Source organism: Carex rostrata, chromosome 7, assembly GCF_964058835.1.
Source record: "Carex rostrata chromosome 7, lpCarRost1.2, whole genome shotgun sequence".
In the NCBI taxonomy this organism is placed as follows: Eukaryota; Viridiplantae; Streptophyta; class Magnoliopsida; order Poales; family Cyperaceae; genus Carex; species Carex rostrata.
In genome coordinates, this window is record NC_135924.1 from 7,395,711 (window position 1) to 7,414,736 (window position 19,026).

At 32.9% G+C, this 19,026-nt stretch overlaps 1 protein-coding gene across 1 annotated transcript; it reads left to right on the forward strand.

Moving 5' to 3' along the window:
* Positions 1–542: 542 nt before the first annotated feature.
* On the forward strand, positions 543–4,972 carry LOC144557113 (uncharacterized). The gene is made up of 4 exons (XM_078305647.1): positions 543–1,919; positions 2,059–2,089; positions 3,119–4,238; positions 4,494–4,972. Exons 1-4 carry the CDS (start codon positions 543–545, stop codon positions 4,912–4,914), a joined length of 2,949 nt encoding a protein of 982 aa, XP_078161773.1. The 3' UTR covers positions 4,915–4,972.
* The last annotated feature ends 14,054 nt before the right edge of the window (positions 4,973–19,026 follow it).

Consider the following 19,026-nt stretch of genomic DNA (forward strand, 5'->3'; position numbering starts at 1 on the left):
GTTGTCAAGCGTGTAGAAATCTAAATTTAATTAACGACATATCCATTACATGAAAAGCCACAGACACATAGAAGAACACGCGTTTTCCTTTGCCTTCTCCACGTGGAATTCATATCCTCTGAGATATCTCAAACTTTGCGTGACTTTATGGAAAATCCCAACCGTTTAACTACGTTCTTGTTGAGAAATAAAAGGCCTCAGACCCGTGAGGGTATTTTCGTCATAGGCACTTTCTAGGAAAAATAAAGAGCTCACATTTAAGGAGCTTCAATTTATTTATTCCTGTTTTAGGGACTGTACTGTTACCTTTTTAGGGACTGTACCGTTAGGATTTTTTACCGTTACAACTCTGGCTATATAAGCCATGTACACAGATAAAGCATATATGATATATACAATATTTTTCATCATAAAAAAGCTCTCTGATCTCAACTGTTAAATTCAACATGGTATCAGAGCATTTCTGATCCAAACTAAGGCTTCCGCAAAATCTCTTCAAGATCCCTCAACCAAGTAAAATTCAAAAAAAGGGCACTGTCAAAATGGCAGAAATCCTTCCAGATCCAAGGGAAACCACCACAATAATCAGGCATCAAGCCGATTTCAATTCATCTCAAAAATTAACCAATATCCCTTTGGATGGAAAAAACTATATACAGTGGGCCAAAGCAGCCAGAGTTACTCTCAAAGCAAAAAGATTGCTCGGGTATGTCAATGGCAGCAAAATAAGACCCACTCAGGGGGAGGATGATCAAGAAGAATGGGATGTGATAGATAGTCAAGCAATGACATTAATCACCAATTCGATTGATTCACGACTAACCACTTCCTTCTGGGCTTGTGAGACAGCAGCAGAGCTATGGCAAGCCATTGAGAAGCAGTTTAGTGATCAAACAAGTCATTCTCAAATCTATCAACTAAAAACCGAAATCGTCAAAATTACTCAAGAATCAAGAGACATACCAGAATTAATCGAACTTGTAACAGCCAAATACGAAGAGCTCAAATTGTACAGACCACCAACCACTGACCTTAATGTGCTCCGAGAACGGGAAGAAATGGATAAAATTTATACATTTCTGGCAGCTCTTGATTCAAGTTATGAAGCTGTTAGAGCTCAGATCCTCCTCTCCAAAGAGAAACTGACATTTGATGATGTCACCGCCCGTATTCGGCAAGAGGCAACAAGGCGAGTTGCAATGAAGACCTCCGACTTGAACCCAAAGCCGGAGGCTCATGCCTTCTCAGCCCAGTACCTCAGCGCCAAAGGAAGGGGTAAGGGGGAGAGTGAGAAATGCTCGCACTGTAAACGGGATGGGCATACTCAAGAGAAATGCTGGGTGCTTCATCCTCACCTCCGACCTAAGAGGAATGATCGGAATCCAGAGGCGGCGAAGAAGAAGTTCAAAACCCTAGATCCGAAAGAGGGGGAGAGGAGAGGTCTGATCTCAACGAAGGGAGGAAATGGAGACGAGGGGTCTAAAAGCCTGGGCGAAGCGACTGGACCAAGTCGGAACGAGAATGATCGGGATGACCGACTCGACCGACTGGAGTCGATGTTGGCTTCGCTGCTGGGCCAGAAAATGGGCCAAGGTCCAATTCAAATTCTTTTAAACTCTAAACTTAAAACCAGCCCAGGAAATGTAACCAGCCCAGAAAATGTAAAATTTAATTTCGGTATAGAAAAGCCTATACACAGTGAACAGATTCATAAGGATAGTTTTAAAAACAAATGCTTAGCTATAGGTTTTTCAACCAAAAATGCACCTCAAGAATGTACCAAATGGGTCCTTGATTCCGGTGCTACCGATCATATGACCGGGAACCAAAGTTTGTTAAAGAATTATCGTCCAATCAATGGTGAACAATTCTTTACTGTTGCCAACAATGAGAAAATCAAAATTAAAGGGTGGGGCATGGTTAGCATTTTTCCAAAAAGAATTTTTCAAGATGCTTTTTTTTGTTGAAAATTGCTCCGTCAATTTATTATCTATTAGTAAGCTAACTAAAGAATTGAATTGTGAGATTATTTTTAAAGAAAAAAATGTTATTTTTCAGGATCTTTTCACCAAGGAGAAGATTGGTGAAGGTTTCCTAGAAAATGGACTATATTTTTTGAATAGCAACAAGTTTATTTTCAACACTAGGAAAAATGAAGATTTAAGTGAACTTTGGCACAAGCGGGTGGGGCATCCTTCCGACAAGATACTTAAACATATGTTTAATTTTACTAATATTGATTGTAGCAAGTGTGAAGTTTGTAAGCTTGCCAAGCATACAAAACTTCCTTTTTGTAATTCAAATTCTAAGAGTAATGAAATTTTTGAGCTAGTTCACTCCGATGTGTGGGGACCCGCTCCCGTAAATTCTTATAATGACTTTAGATATTACGTTATATTTATTGATGATTTTTCAAGAACAACTTGGATATATTTGATGAAAAATAAAAGTGAAGTTTTCTTTCACTTTCAAACATTTGTAAGTTTTGTAGAAACTCAATTTAATAAAAAAATCAAAACTTTTAGAACGGACAATGGAACGGAATTTGTAAATCAAAATTTCTTAAATTTTATAAAACAAAAAGGTATTATTCATCAAACTTCTTGCGTTTATACCCCCCAACAAAATGGTATTTCCGAGAGAAAAAACCGTCATCTACTTGAGATGACAAGAACACTTTTATTTCAAAATAATGTTCCAAAGATTTTTTGGTCGGAAGCCGTCCTCACCGCAACCTATTTGATAAATAGGTTACCTAGTGCCATTCTAGATTTTAAATGTCCTATTGAAATACTTTATAATAAAAAACCGAATATTGATCATTTGAAAGTTTTTGGTTGCACTTGTTTTGTTCATAAAAATAAAATAGATAAATTGGATTTCACCTCAATAAAAACCTTTTTTGTTGGTTACTCTCTTGAAAAAAAGGGGTTTAAGTGTTATGATCCGAAAACAAGAAAACTCTACATCTCAAGAGATGTAACTTTTTTTGAGAACGAATCATTTTATAATAAAAATGAAGAAAACCACTCTAATAAATCATTTTCAAATGAGTTTGTTATACCTTGTGTTACTAATCTCGAAAGAAGAGAAAATCTTTTTGAAAATGTTGAGATAGGTAATCAAGAATCCGAAGGAGATGAGCAATTATTGGAAGAAACCGAAGAAAGTGAGGATTATGAAGAAGTCCAAGTAGAAGAAATACCATTGAGAAGATCTAGCCGACAAATTCAACCTTCAACAAGATTGAGGGATTTTGTCACATATTCGGTACAATATCCTATACAAGATTATATTTCCTACAATAATATTTCTCATGATCATTATGCATTCTTAAACTCTTTATCAAAAATAGAAGAACCAACCAATTATGAAATAGCAAAATTGGATCCAAATTGGTGTAAAGCAATGGAAGAAGAACTACATGCCTTAATAAAAAACCAAACTTGGGAATTGTGTGAATTACCAAAAAATAAGAAATCGGTTGGGTGTAAATGGGTGTACAAAATTAAATACAATTGTGATGGCACCATTGAACGGTACAAGGCTAGACTAGTAGCCAAAGGTTATACCCAAACATACGGTATCGATTATCATGAAACTTTTGCACCTGTAGCCAAAATGAATACGGTGAGAATTCTTTTTTCCATTGCGGTTAATAAAAATTGGAGTTTACACCAAATGGATGTAAAAAATGCATTCCTCCAAGGGACGCTCGAGGAAGAAGTTTATATGTCATTACCTCCCGGTCACAAAAAGGAAGGAATTTCTAACCTTGTTTGTAGGTTAAAAAAATCAATCTATGGACTAAAACAATCTCCAAGGGCATGGTACGGTAAACTTAATCATTTCTTATTATCTTGTAATTTCAAAATGAGTCTAGCCGATTCATCCTTGTTTACCAACCATAATTCTAACGGTACCACTGTGGTTTTGGTTTATGTCGATGACATAATTATAACCGGAGATAACCAAAATGAAATTGAAGATGTTAAAAGAAACTTAAAACAAAAATTTGAAATAAAGGATTTGGGCAAATTAAAATATTTTCTTGGGATAGAAATTGCCCACTCCACAAAGGGGTTATTTTTATCACAAAGAAAATATGTTATTGATTTGCTCAAAGAAACCGGAAAAATAGGGTGTAAACCGGCTATCACACCAATTGACACCAATATAAAGCTCAATACCGAAGATGGTGAACCATTAAGTGATATCAACCAATTTCAAAGACTCGTAGGAAAATTAATTTATTTAACCGTAACTAGACCGGATCTTGCTTTTGCCGTGAGTCAAATTAGCAAGTTTATGCATGCACCAAGAACACCTCACTTAGATACCATTGATAGAATATTAAGGTATCTAAAAAGTTCTCCCGGAAAGGGAATTTGGATGAGGAAAAATGGTACTAATGCAATATGTGGCTATTCCGATGCAGATTGGGCCGGTAGCTTCGATAGAAAATCGACCACCGGTTTTTGCACATTTGTAGGGGGAAATTTAGTCACATGGAAGAGCAAGAAGCAAAATATCGTGGCGCGATCAAGTGCAGAAGCAGAATATCGAGCCATGGCATCAACCGCAAGTGAATTGACATGGATTAAGCAAGTGTTGACCGACTTGAATGTGAAGGCTAATGAACCAATGCAAATGTTTTGTGACAATCAAGCGGCAAGACACATTGCGGCAAATCCAATCTTTCACGAGCGTACCAAACACATTGAAGTGGATTGCCACTACATTCGAGAAAAAATTCAAACTCAAGAAATCGAAACTCCATTTGTCAAGAGTGAAGATCAATTAGCGGATATATTTACGAAAGGATTAAGCTCTAAGGTTTTCGAGAATATTTCATGCAAGCTAGGATTATATGATCTCTATAATCCTAGCTTGAGGGGGAGTGTTGAGAAATAAAAGGCCTCAGACCCGTGAGGGTATTTTCGTCATAGGCACTTTCTAGGAAAAATAAAGAGCTCACATTTAAGGAGCTTCAATTTATTTATTCCTATTTTAGGGACTGTACCGTTAGGATTTTTTACCGTTACAACTCTGGCTATATAAGCCATGTACACAGATAAAGCATATATGATATATACAATATTTTTCATCATAAAAAAGCTCTCTGATCTCAACTGTTAAATTCAACAGTTCTGCATGAATCTCAAAGCAGAGATAATACTGACCCCATACATCACCCCCGAATAGGCACCGGACACGTCGGTCACGCAAAAGTTGAGATATCTCAGAGGATACGCACTCCTCCACGTGACTACGTGTTTTCTTCCAAATTCACATCCTCTGAGATATCTCATATTTTGTGTGACTTTTTTGGAAAATCTCAACCGTTCAAAGACGTTCTGCACAATTCGCAAAGCTCAAACAATACTGGCCCCCGCGCTATCCCCGAATAGAAACCGGACACGTAGGTCACGCAAATATGAGATATCTTAGGGGATCCGCACTCTTCTCAGGGGACACGTAGGTCACGCAAATTCTTTTGTGTACAATTTGTATGAAAGTATAATTTGTATATAATTTGCTCAGATGAAATTATTACGAATATGATTTTTAAAAAAAATCACAGGTCAAAATCTTAATAAAGAAAATATTAATATGTTATGTTTTACATTATAGACATGTCATTTCTATTTATATTACTGATTTATTTTATTTTTATGAATTTCAATAGTGAAAAATCTTATAATCTTGTGTTATAGAGATTCTTTTTAAAAAATATATGATGTGTGCTCTCAGTTAGCTCCCCTATACTTAAAATTGAATTTTGCTCCTGACAAATCCGTATTTGCCTTTCAAGAAGTGAATAGGGATAGTAAATGGAATGAGAAAATACAGAACGATACATAATGAAAAAAAAAACAAAACATTACAACAGAAGAGAACAGAATATAACATAATGAAAAATATAAACCAATAATAGAAACAACGAAATGGAATGAAAAAATAAAAATAAAAACAAAAAAGAAAACATAAATATGATATTATCATTCTCCAGTATATATTTATTTTGATATTTTGTCTGCATGGTTCTCAATGATACTTGTTTGTTTTTCAAATTCATGTTTGAATGCTTGTTTCAAAGCGATATATATGCTATTCAAATAATTCAAATTCATGCTTGAATGCTTCTTTCAAAGCGATATAATGTAGTACTTTCAAATAATTCAAATAATTGCATATACGTTCATTTTATAAAAATTAATCGCATATGAAGAAAGTGATCAAAATAATATTTCAATCCCGTTACAACGCACGGGCACTTGACTAATAGAAATAAAAATAATTATGAATACACAAAATGCATCCATGCGATTCACACCATACTCATTGAGTATGACACTTCTACAATTCCTCTTACTCTTTCTTTCATTTTAAAGTTGTTGAAAACATATCTTGATTCCAGAGGCTATACTAGTTCCAATGAAGAGTCTGAAACTCTGAATCCTCTCAGATACCGAACTGAGTACAATACTTCCAGCCAGGTCAAAAGTAATACAGTACAGAAGGTCTGTTTTGAGATTCGTACTGTTGGAACTTTAGTTTGAAAACTCAAAATTTGCAGTTCAATATATTTGCTCAAATCTCCATTTGCGATATTAAAATATTTGAGGATTAAACTGAAAATGATATTTTATTAATTATGAACAGTTTTGATATTTAGTGTCATATTTATTCCTCAATAATGATTCATTTCCGTTTGTGTGTTGAATTCTCATTATGGTCATTAAACTTAATAAACCCTCGCGAGTAGAACTAGGGTGCTCTTAAGCTCACCAAAGTTTTGGTGAGCTTAACTCTAAAACTCATCAAATCGATTTGAAATAACGAATTTGAACCGTTCAAACTCGCCTACCTTACGTGTGATTCATCTACATGTGAAATTTTTAAACATTCGAATTAATTTAGTATAAAGTCAAGCGGTCAAAAACGTTCAAAAAATGAATGCACTAAAATTAATTTATTAACCTTCTAATTTTGACCGCTTGACTTTATACTAAATTAATTCGAATATTTAAAAATTTCACATGTAGATGCATCACACATAAGGTAGGCGGGTTTCAACGATTCGGATTCGTCATTTGAAATCGATTTGATGAGTTTTAGAGTTAAGCTTACCAAAACTTTGGTGAGCTTAAGAGCACCCTAGTTCTACTCAACCCTCGCACCATTTCTTTTATTATATATTGTACCATCTTCTCTCTTTTTGAGGAAGTGAGAAGAAATAAAAAATATATATAATCTCTTTCTTGATTTGCCCTCAGAAAAATGAATCTATATCATTTATTCTCCCTTTTTCCATTTTATCTCAATTTTATCAAATTTCGATCTATGCTGGATATTGCGGAGTTATCGTCAGTTGCTTCCATGGCGTGCCTAAGAAGCAACAACTCCGGATTATCTTAGTTGCGGTTCCATCTTGTACGATGAGACGAAATACGCTTAAGGAAAGTATTTCGTACACGATCCGGGTAACTCTATTTCAATTTAATTTATTTTAATTAATTTCTAACTATCCGAATATTCTGAAAATTTTATACCAACATGTTAGTGTAATAATCTAGAAGTCAATAATACGATAATTTATCATAAAGCTTTGTTCATGAATTGGATGATTAATATCATTTTGTTGCCTTGAGTATTATTGTATTTATAAATCATTTCGAGTTCATGACTGGAATTGTGAAACTTCATTATATAGATGATATATACTCTAAAAAGTCACTGACCAAGGTAATTAGCAGGAACACTAATTACCACGATAAGGTTAGTATGTGAATTAAATGATGGTCAAGTTTTACAGACCATAGACAAGGAGTTGTTATTTTAATCACATAGATATATGTTCCAGAAACATGATATCTGACAGACCCCGAATGAAACATTATACGGAATTGTGTTCATGTCATTAATGCTTTCATTCAGTGTTAAGTTCTAAAGTATGATGTATTCATTTTTCCTACATAAGAGATGTATCTGTGACTGTTACCTAACACTATCTGTAAAAAGTAGCTATAACGGTAGCTCTTCGGCATACATAACTTATGCTGAGGAAGTGATGGTTTACCAAAAGTACTATTGTCCCTCGTATTTTGTACGAGCTATAGCATCACTGGGCCCCTTGGTAGAGTTAGATTATCTGCATGCGGTATAATTACAAGAGTAATTATATTTGATAATCTGCTCAAGATCAAGAAAAGATTAAATTAGCAAGGATGACACACATCTACCTTGAAACTGATCTGATAGCTATGTGACAAAAGAACTGACACAAGTAAATTGTTTACTGGATCGTGATATTGTACTGTACAGCATCATCTGTGTAATTGGATGGTCATGATGCGTTTTGCCAGATGTCTCTCATGATTATAGAAGTTAAAACAGTTTTAATTCTATTTACCAACATAACACAGATCCTATTGGGTCACACCATATAGGAGTTAATCGGAGAATCTTATTGTGATTGATTATAAATTGGTTATGATCAATAGTAAGATAGTTATAATTAATTATACGTGTTATAATTAAATTATAAATGTCATATAAGATGACAAGCAAAAACAACGGTTAATTTATACACGTACACGGTACGTTGTATAAAAGTTACCGAAACAACAACCGCAAGAAATATAATTGTTCAGAATAATTATATGGATATTGATTTCGGCCAAGGGCATTTTTGTCTTTTCACATGTCATCCTTATCCGCATGACACGTCATCATGACATGTCATCATCCTTATCCACCCGAGGGTATTTCAGTCTTTTGGCAATCGATCCTAAACCCTATAAATAGGGGTGGAGGGGTAGAGAGAAAAACCACTAATTCACTCGTATCATTTCGTGTCGAATCGAATCGGTATTTTCTCTGTTTCTCAGTTTCTCTCCCAAATAGTATTTCGGTTGAGAAAAGAAAATTATACGTAGTTGACGTATAATCTTGCGGATTGTTGTGAAGTATATTTACGGGATTGATGAATAGTGTTTTCCCGAATTTTGCGGTATTTTAGTTTTGCTTATTTGTGAAACTGAGTAACCGAAAATTCGTGTTTACAGGTTTTCGTCTTTTCCCTGTGAATAGTGTTTTTGCAGAATTCCGTGGTTTACGGTATTTCTGGCAAAAGAAATAAATCGCTCTCTGATTAGTCCTGGTGGATAACCTATAGAGGCACCATACGTTTGGTGCTCCGAGGAGAATCATTTTCGTGATGTAGCTCTACTCGCTCAGTCTGCATTCCAACTGTGATTTGGAAATAAGGTATAAATATGTTATATTAATCTATTTAATTGGTAAGTAGATTAAAGTTTTAGAAATCAATCATGGAGTAGATCTGTAAAAGGATTAAATTGGGTTTTGATGCCAAAGGAATACTGAAGGTGGACCGCCTTGGAAAGTTTCCTGACATACCCCGTTTAATCCTGAGCTTAAGTTGGCCGTAGAAATTATTGTTCTACGGTCATTCCGCAGCTTAAGCCTAAACGGGTTTTGGTTACCCAAAACCCAACACAACAATCTTAATTGTATATCCGAATTCGGATAGTGATTAAAGTAAATTTGAAACTCTGAAATTGGATGTGTAGATTTCTTAGTATTCTGCAATTAGTTGGTCTAATAATTTATTTACACAAATCATTAATTTAATTAATATGAGAGTATAATATATTGACCACTTCGATCAAAAATTTTAGATTGAATCTGTTTTATATAATTGGAGTAGAACTAAGGTGTTCTTAACCTCACCAAAGTGTTTGGTGAGCTTAACTCCAAAATCCATCAAATCGGTTTCAAATGACGAATCCGAACCGTTGAAACCCGCCTACCTTACAAGTGATGCATCTACATGTGAAAATTTTAAACATTCGAATTAATTTATTATAAAGTCAAGCGGTCAAAAAACGTTCAAAAAATGAATGCACTAAAATTAATTTATTAGCCTTCTAGTTTTGACCTATTGACTTTATACTAAATTAATTCGAATGTTTAAAATTCTCACATGTAGACGCATCACTCGTAAGGTAAGCGGATTCCAACGGTTCGGATTCATCATTTGAAACCGATTTGATGGATTTTGAAGTTAAGCTCACCAAACACTTTGATAAGCTTAAGAACACCCTAGTTCTACTCATATAATTGTATCATCTTATATCAGTTTTGTCTAACATTAGAAAGAAATTGACCCGTAACATCAGTTACATAGTACTGGTAATTGATGTATTTACGATTATATTATAAATAATTGATCAGTAAAAAATTAAATAAAAAAAATTAGAAGTTGAAATAAAATTTAAAAATCTGATTTGCTATTTTGAGATCAATTAATTAGATTTAAAAATTATCTTCTGAAAAAACAGAATAAAATTACTATTGGGTAGTGTTCGGCGCACCCTCCTTAGAGCTCCTTAGAGCTCCTTAAGGGACTAAGGAATCTTAAGCTTGCCAAATACTTGCTCCTTTGCAAAGCTTAAAATCCTTTTCTTAAGCCTCATTTTGCCCACTTTCTTAAGCTTGTCCCAATTTTTAAACCACCATTCTACATGGCTTAAGGCATTGAGCCTCCTTAAGAAAGCTAAAGACTCACTTTCTTAAATTTATCTTGCCAAACACCTCTTCCTTAGTGGAGCTTAAAATTTAAGCCTAACCAACTTGCCGAACACCCTCGAACCTTAGTTATTAACAACTTTAATCAATCTATATATAATAATGAATATTTGATTGACTGAGTGCATCATGAAATTAAATTAGTTAATTTAATTTCTAAATATGATTGTGATTTTTGGAAAATAATTTGTCATTATAATCAGAGCAATATCCAATATCCAGTGTATATACAAATTCTGCTTTAATTATTTTTATAGTTAAAGTCGTAAGAGAAACTTACAAAGATTTAATTTTCAATTAAAATAGCAGGTAGCCTAGAATATTTATTGCTAATCAAAGGGGTTGTGATCTTGTAAAATCTATAGTAAATCAAACTTACTATTGATAGATATAGAGTCATTTAGAAACAATAGATTTCATGATCTAATAAGACGATCTATCAAGAATTATGATTTGACTGTTTCGGTCAAATTATATATTAGATGTTGTATTGTTGATTGAATTGACAATTCGACTTCTACCGGTCTTAAATAATTTTGATATGATTTCAAAAAAAATAATAATAATAATAATTTTGATATATTTCTCCGTGTTTAGTATTTCAGAAATATACTTTAAAGATCTAATTAGAGGTATTGAACAATATAAATCATACTATCAGATTACAATATAAATCATACTTTTTAGTTAATTGGATTTATGAATTACTTTTCTGAAAAAAGAAGAATACAATTTCTGGTAAATATTTAATAATGGACCTATTTGTAATAAAAATAAATTTAAGACCATCGACAAATTAATTTTTTGGGTTATCGTTGAAAAATTATTATTAAATAAAATAGTAAAAATTAATAACGTAAGAATATAATTGATCAGAGTATCAAACCGTTGTCATAATCATTAACTCTTATATTGTATAACCGGTTAATATAATTATGACTAAGAAAACTGAAAGGCCCTAATTAAATGTCCATGAAATCTTTGTAATTATGAAATATTTATAACGGTCTTGATTAATTAAAAAATAATTAATGAATGAATCATTTCCATTATTATTTTTCGGTTTTGGTTGAATAAATTATCACCTTTACTATGACCGGAAATAAAAACAAAGCAATAATTAGTTCGGTGTACCAAGAAATTTGTGGGCCGGGTTTAATTTTACATTTTTCTGAATTTTTTTACTATTTATTAAGCCACTTTGAAAACAGCTGATTCAACGGTGACTTCTTATTTTACTGTTTTGTTAAGCCATCATTGGATCAGCGATTTTCAAAGTGGCTTAATAAATAGTAAAAAAAATTAGAAAAATGTAAAATTTGGTCTCCAAGCACAATTTAATATGGAGAACAACTTGAACGGTTAGGATCGACGTTTTGAACTTTGAAAATTGAAAAACGAATTGGTAGCACCAAAGCTCAGGAACTACCACTTTGATCTTAGCCAACCTCTATATATATATATATATATAACCAACAATTTATAACTGAATCACATTATATCAAATTTGTCGTGATGACTTGAATAAATGTGGAGATATCAAGTTGTATGATCTTTTACACTCTAGTAAAAGTAATTATAGATAATATTTTATCTCATACACATGCAAGAACACTAAAACATTCAATTTTCTACAATAACTGATTTTTTTTAATATAAAAAATTATAAGGGAAATAATCTTCTTTTTTTCTTCAATTTAGTTATTAGAAATAAAATTATTTCAGCCTACCAAATTCAGACTTCGGAATTTTGTTAAGAACTTATAGTTTCTTTATTTTCATTTTTATTTTTCTAAAAAAAATTTCAACAATATTCCTTTATTAATATTTTAGATTGTTGAGATCTAATTTGTTTTATTTAGCAGTATGGAATTAAATAACTAGAATCAATAAATTAAAATATTTTTATCAACCAAATTCACATGGCCTCAATTACTCAGTATGTGTATTATTTTCTTTTTTACCGTAAATTAAAAGGAAAAAAGAAACTTTAATGAAATAATTAATGATCAGTTTTAATGCTTGAATTTCATTGAATTGAATTTATCAAGAAAACTAATTTTAAATTTAGTGTATTGAAAATGTGGGGGTTTAAATATTTGAAGAAATATTATATTAACCCTACGATATGGATACATATCATATAAACATACATAAAGATTAAATACATGTCCTTTATTTAATGAGCAAAATGATATAATGATAAGTTTGATGAGAAAACAAAAATGAGATTATATGAAATAAAAAATGTTCATTTAGTTGATCATGAGAGTATCTGTAACGGCCTATATGAATCTACACATATCCTTGATAGGTAACTCACTTATATGAGAGTATATGTAACGGCCGCGGTGCGAGGCATGGGTAAGCCTTTAAGACTCTCGTGAAAAATCCAAGACTTGCATAAGGCCATTAATGTGCATACCGTGACGAGAAGCTCCATATGGTGTGTGTGGTAGTTGAATTTTGGATAAAATGAACGAGTTCAAGACATAGTTCACTATGTTTCCTCCAAATTAAAGCTATCGATACTAAATGAAGTTCAAAGTTTCTAAACTACTTCATCGATGCACAATATTAATATCCAGCAATTTGCTTCTGTATAATCTTCCATTTGATATTCTTAAATTTTGAGTTTTGTGGGGGATTGTTAGAACTTTAGTTTGAAAACTCAAAATTTGCAGTTCAATATATTTGCTCAAATCTCCATTTGCGATATTAAAATATTTGAGGATTAAACTGAAAATGATATTTTATTAATTATGGACAGTTCATATTTATTCCTCAATAATGATTCATTTTCGTTTGTGTGTTGAATTCTCATTATGGTCATTAAACTTCATAAACCCTCACACCATTTCTTTTATTATATATTGTACCATCTTCTCTCTGTTTGAGGAAGTGAGAAGAAATAAAGAAATACAATCTCTTTCTTGATTTGCCCCCAGAAAAATGAATCTATATCATTTATTCTCCCTTTTTCCATTTTATCTCAATTTTATCAAATTCTGATCTATGCTGGATATTGCAGAGTTATTGTAAGTTGCTTCCATGGCGTGCCTAAGAAGCAACAACTCCAGATTATCTTGGTTGCGGTTCCATCTTGTACGATGAGACGGAATACGCTTAAGGAAAGTGTTTCATACACGATTCGGGTAACTCTATTTCAATTTGATTTATTTTAATTAATTTCTAATTAACTATCCGAATATTTTGAAAATTTTATACCAACACGTACCGGATTAAGACTGACGACTCAGATCTCATTATACTCAGTCAGGTATTGCACTGGATCAGAATTCCCCAATGAAAGCATTTTATAATTGCATGTGTTACTTAATTATAAGGTCTTGGCATATTGCTTAATAATAATGTCGTTGATTGGTACGTATGAGCTGTGTGGTAAAAAATGACAATCCTGAAATCCTGATCATCATCTCAGTGGAGGTGTTCAAACAAAACCAGTAGAGAAGTGTCATCTGGATCAATGCCTCTTGCGCCTTTACCAGAAAATTTGGACTATATATCATAATTTGCAAATAAGTGTAGCTGATCCTTCTATGGGTCCCTCCAATTTGTACTAAGAGAGCTTTCAATCAAATTTGTGAATCTTGATAGATCTGGGTTGGCACCTTAGGGAAGCTGCCAGCACGAATCAGAAGTCGACTGTCATGATGCCAAACTTCATATTCCCACTACTCAGTTCAGGGGCGGAGGCAGAAAAAGGATATTGGGAATAGAACAATCATTGCTGACAATAAATAAAGTAAGCTCAGTTGGAAGGAAAATGAAAGAAGAAAAAGGAAGATGGTAATGAAAATGTGCACTGACATAAAGATAAAACACACTACATGGTAATTAATATAATATCAAGTTAAGCTTTTCACACCTTGTTTCACGCTTTACGGCCTAGCAATGATTCTAAATATTGTATACAGTGGAGGTACGGCCGTACGGGGGAGTGAGTTTTGTTTCTATTTTGTAAATAAACTTTCCTTTTTTATAAATATTATTGTTGGCGGCACCTCGCCAACGAACCTTAAAAAAAAAAAAAAAATTCTAAATAAAATTATTGCTTATCGTTATCATATCATTTTCTCATGTCAGAAGTGCACCTTTACATTATAAAGACATTTAAAGCTGCAGCAGCTAGGGTTTATCTCTAAAATCGTTTTATATTAATTATCTTGTTTGCAAAAGATGCTGGCGGACAAGGGCACAGGGCATACAGAGATACGGCTTAAACGTTGCAAGGGCAAAGCAACAACATGTGGTGGTGGGGGGGATCAGCTGATAAGGTTTATGTGCTGTTATACACTTTATTTAATACACCTTGGTAGCCACTACTAAATTTTCAAAAAAAAAAAGAAAAAAAAAAGAGAGAGAGATATTTAAAAGTACAAGGATGCACTGGAGAAAAATTTATTTGGTGCCTTGTTTATTTTTAGCCCGGCTTTTTATTTGCAACATTTTTTGTTTTGTAAAGGAGAAAATATCATATTGGCGTAGTTAAACCATATTATCAAATCTGACGGTTATAATTAATTCAGGCGTTAACTTATCAAATGATAAGTTATTGACAACATCCAATGGATGAAAATCAATACTGATTTTTTTTTTTTCTGAATTTGTTTATATTTTGTTGGTAGAGGCCGGTGCAAGACAAGAAATTAAGTCAATTTTCTTGTGAATTTTAATTATCCAGTTATTCTACGTTGGTTTTGATTTTATGGTAAGGGTTTAAATTTTTGTTGATTTAAATTCATGGCTGAAATTTTTTTGGAAATATTCATGTTTTTATATTTTCCCGATAAAACAAGTTTTTCTCATTGGGCCCGGAATGCCTAATTTAATACGAAGTTCGGCCTGGTGGGATATTTTAGGTCCAGTCCGGAACTACAAGTTTGCTTTTATACCACGATCCAACTTACATTATTGTTATAATTAAAAAAAAATTGACTTTTTTCTTATTGCCCCGGCAGTAGTGGTTTGCTAAACCCCTAACGGGTTCAACCCGTTTTGTCCGGCCCATACCCGTTACCCGAGCTACCCATACCCGTTGCCCGGGTGCAAACGGGTAGACGGGTACGGGTAATAAACGGACCGGACAATCTAATTTGAAAAAAAACCCGTTGTACCCGTACCCGTCTACCCGCCTATCCGTACCCGCCCACCCGTACCCGTCTGCCCACATACCCGTACCCGACCCGTTTCATTTCAAAAAAATTTGAATTTTTGCTAAAGAAGTGCATCACTACCATACAATTTTTACCCCACTTTCTTAAAAAAATATATATATACATCTACAAAAACTTTAAGCTGACAGAGGGTTTTAATTTGTATTTTGCGCTGCACATAATATCAGTTTCATAACATCTCAATAGTCTAGAAATTTTATTTATTTAGGAATTATAAAAACAGAAAAAAAAAAAAAAAAAAAAAACAGGGCGGACCGGACCCGTACCCGAGGTACCCGGACCCGTCAACCCACAACGGGTACGGGTAATAAACGGACCGGATAGAAGTTTTGAAAAAATTACCCGTCCTACCCGTTAGCAAATCACTACCCGGCAGAGACTGCCAAAAAATATATTTGTCACTGGCTAAAAATGACAAACTTTAAATAGATATACACAGTTTTACGAAAAAAATCGAAATTTCTCATAACTAATTTTTCAGCGGCCATTTTTATTAATGTCCTTAAAAAAAACCGAACATTTATTTCAATATATTCTCAGTATCATTACCGTGTATGTCTGTGAATATGAATTCTCATAAATTAAACAGTGAGTTTATACATACCGCACAATTTCATAACAAACAAGCACACCCTTAAAGCAAAATCGAACTTTCATCCATCATTGCTTAATTGAATAGAACAGCTTCTAATTTTGAAATTAGATTTGCCGAATCTCTTACCACCGTTTTTTATTTGTCCCAGGAAATTCCATTTTTGGCATATAGCTTAATTGAATAGGACTGCTGCTCATTTTCAACTACTACGAAAAGAAATCACCGTAATTGAATTTTGAATGTGTTGTTAGGATATGATTAAGATTACTATTTTGCAATTACTGCATGGATAAAAAAATATATAATTTTAATTTTTTTTTGTCAAAACCCACCAAATTAGTAGTCGAAAGCATTGAATTTATCATTACAACAAAAATAAAATGATTGTTATCAAAGACAAATTTAATTTTTTAGTGAGGCTATGGTACTTTGCAACACGCGGATCGTTCTATGCATTGGATTTATACCTCCATCTTCAAAGTTCAAATAGTCAATCTGAGCTGTTCAACGTTATTATCATATGAAAATATACTTGGATACCATATTTTATATTTTTTGAAACTTTTTGACTATTTTTTTGGTAGGTAGAAAATCACTACTTTCAGATGGTCATAATTTTTAGATCAAGTTATTTTCTAATTATCTCAGAAAATAGTAAAAGAAAATTCAAAAAATGTAAAATTTGACCTCCAAGTATATTTTCATATGATAATAATGTTGAACAGTTCAGATCGACTATTTGAACTTTGAAGACAGAGATGTGAATTCAATGTACGGAACGATCCGTACATTGCAAAGTACCATAGCCTCACTCTTAATTTTTTTTACTTAGGTTACATATTATATTTGAATCAAACAAAACATTTTGTATTGGTTGTCGTGGTATGTCATAATATTCCGTAATTATGAAATTGATATCTGATAATTATCACTGTACTCTGGAAATTTTATGGTATTATTACTTTTTTAAACTACTAGGCGTTTTATTAATTAGCTGAAACACCAAGTTACTCATTGATCAGGCTAGTTATCCTGATAGCAATGACCCGTTCTCCTAGCAGCACTCAAAAACCAACTAAGTATTATATCAGGTGAGACCATCCATGTACAATACTGTCAATACATACATCCATACATACCACAAAATATAACCTAATAATCAATTATATTTTAGTTAAATAGCTAATAACAGCTAGGTCTTCAGTTCTCTTCATTACCTTAATTGTTCTGACACCATCTGTCCATCTGTACGCAGGGTTCCACACGGCCTGCAGAGGAATGCAAGCTAGGGTTGTTTTTGTTATAATTCTTTTTTTAACTAGTACTAGTGTTTGGTAAACGGGCCGGGCATCACGGGTTTTTTTTTCAAAAATCCTGCCCTGCCCGTTTAATACCCGTGCCCGTCACGAGTTCGGGGGCAGGACGGTCCAGGTACGGGGGGCCGGGCGGTCCGGTCTGGATCCGGTTTTTTTTTTTTTTCTGTTTTTTTCTGTTTTTTCTTTTCTGTTTTTTTTTCTGTTTTTCTTATTTATGTTTTTTATTTATGTTTTTTTATTTCTGTTTTTTTTATTTCTGTTTTTCTTATTTCTGTTTTTCTTATTTCTGTTTTTTATTTCTGTTTATCTTATTTCTGCTTTTCTTATTTCTTATTTAAAAAACAGAATTTAAAAAAACAGAAATAAAAAAACAGAAATAAAATAAACAGAAATAAAATAAACAGAAATAAAATTCAGAAATGAGAAAAACAGAAATAAAAAACAGAAATAAGAAAAACAGAAATAAAAAAACAGAAATAAAATTCAGAAATAAGAAAAACAGAAATAAAAAACAGAAATATGAAAAACAGAAATAAAAAACAGAAATAAAAAACAGAATTTGAAAAACAGAAATAAAAAAACAGAAATAAGAAACAGAAATAAGAAAAACAAAATTTAAAAAACAGAAATTAAAAAACAGTATTTAAAAAACAGAAATGGAGGGAATTTGGATTTAAATTTTGAATTTTAGACTAAAAGTAAAAAAAAAAAAAAAAATCTGCCACGGGCTCACGGGTACGGGTTACGGGTACGGGGGTCCGGGTTCTCACGGGTATTTTTCCAAAAAATCGGGTCCGGCCCGTTTAATACCTGTGCCCATGTACCCGCGTACCCGTGCATACCCGTGGCACGGGCAAGTCCGGGTTGGGCCCCCGGAGGCATTTACCAAACACTAACTAGTACCCACATAAACATTCTGATTTTGGGGAAAATCTTCAATTTCCACCAGATCAGAGGAATTATACATTTGAAACCCCCCCCCCAAAAAAAAAAAAAAATTTTTTTTTTTAAACTTAAGATAAATAAAGATCTAACTGTAAATTTTCCAAATCAGAGGATTTATACATTTAACCCCCTAAAGTTTAAAAACTTGTATAAAGATCTAACTAAATTTTGTTTATTATTTTCCCATCTCCATGTGATCTGACCAGTGTTGTGTGTGAGTGTTAAATTTCTGATAACACAAAGTATTTCCTTGTAATATTCTTGTAATGTCCCCCCACTTAAGGTTCTCCTAAAATTTTGTATAGCTAACTTATCATTTATTTTAGTTTGCATGATCAGAAATAAATTTAGTAAATTG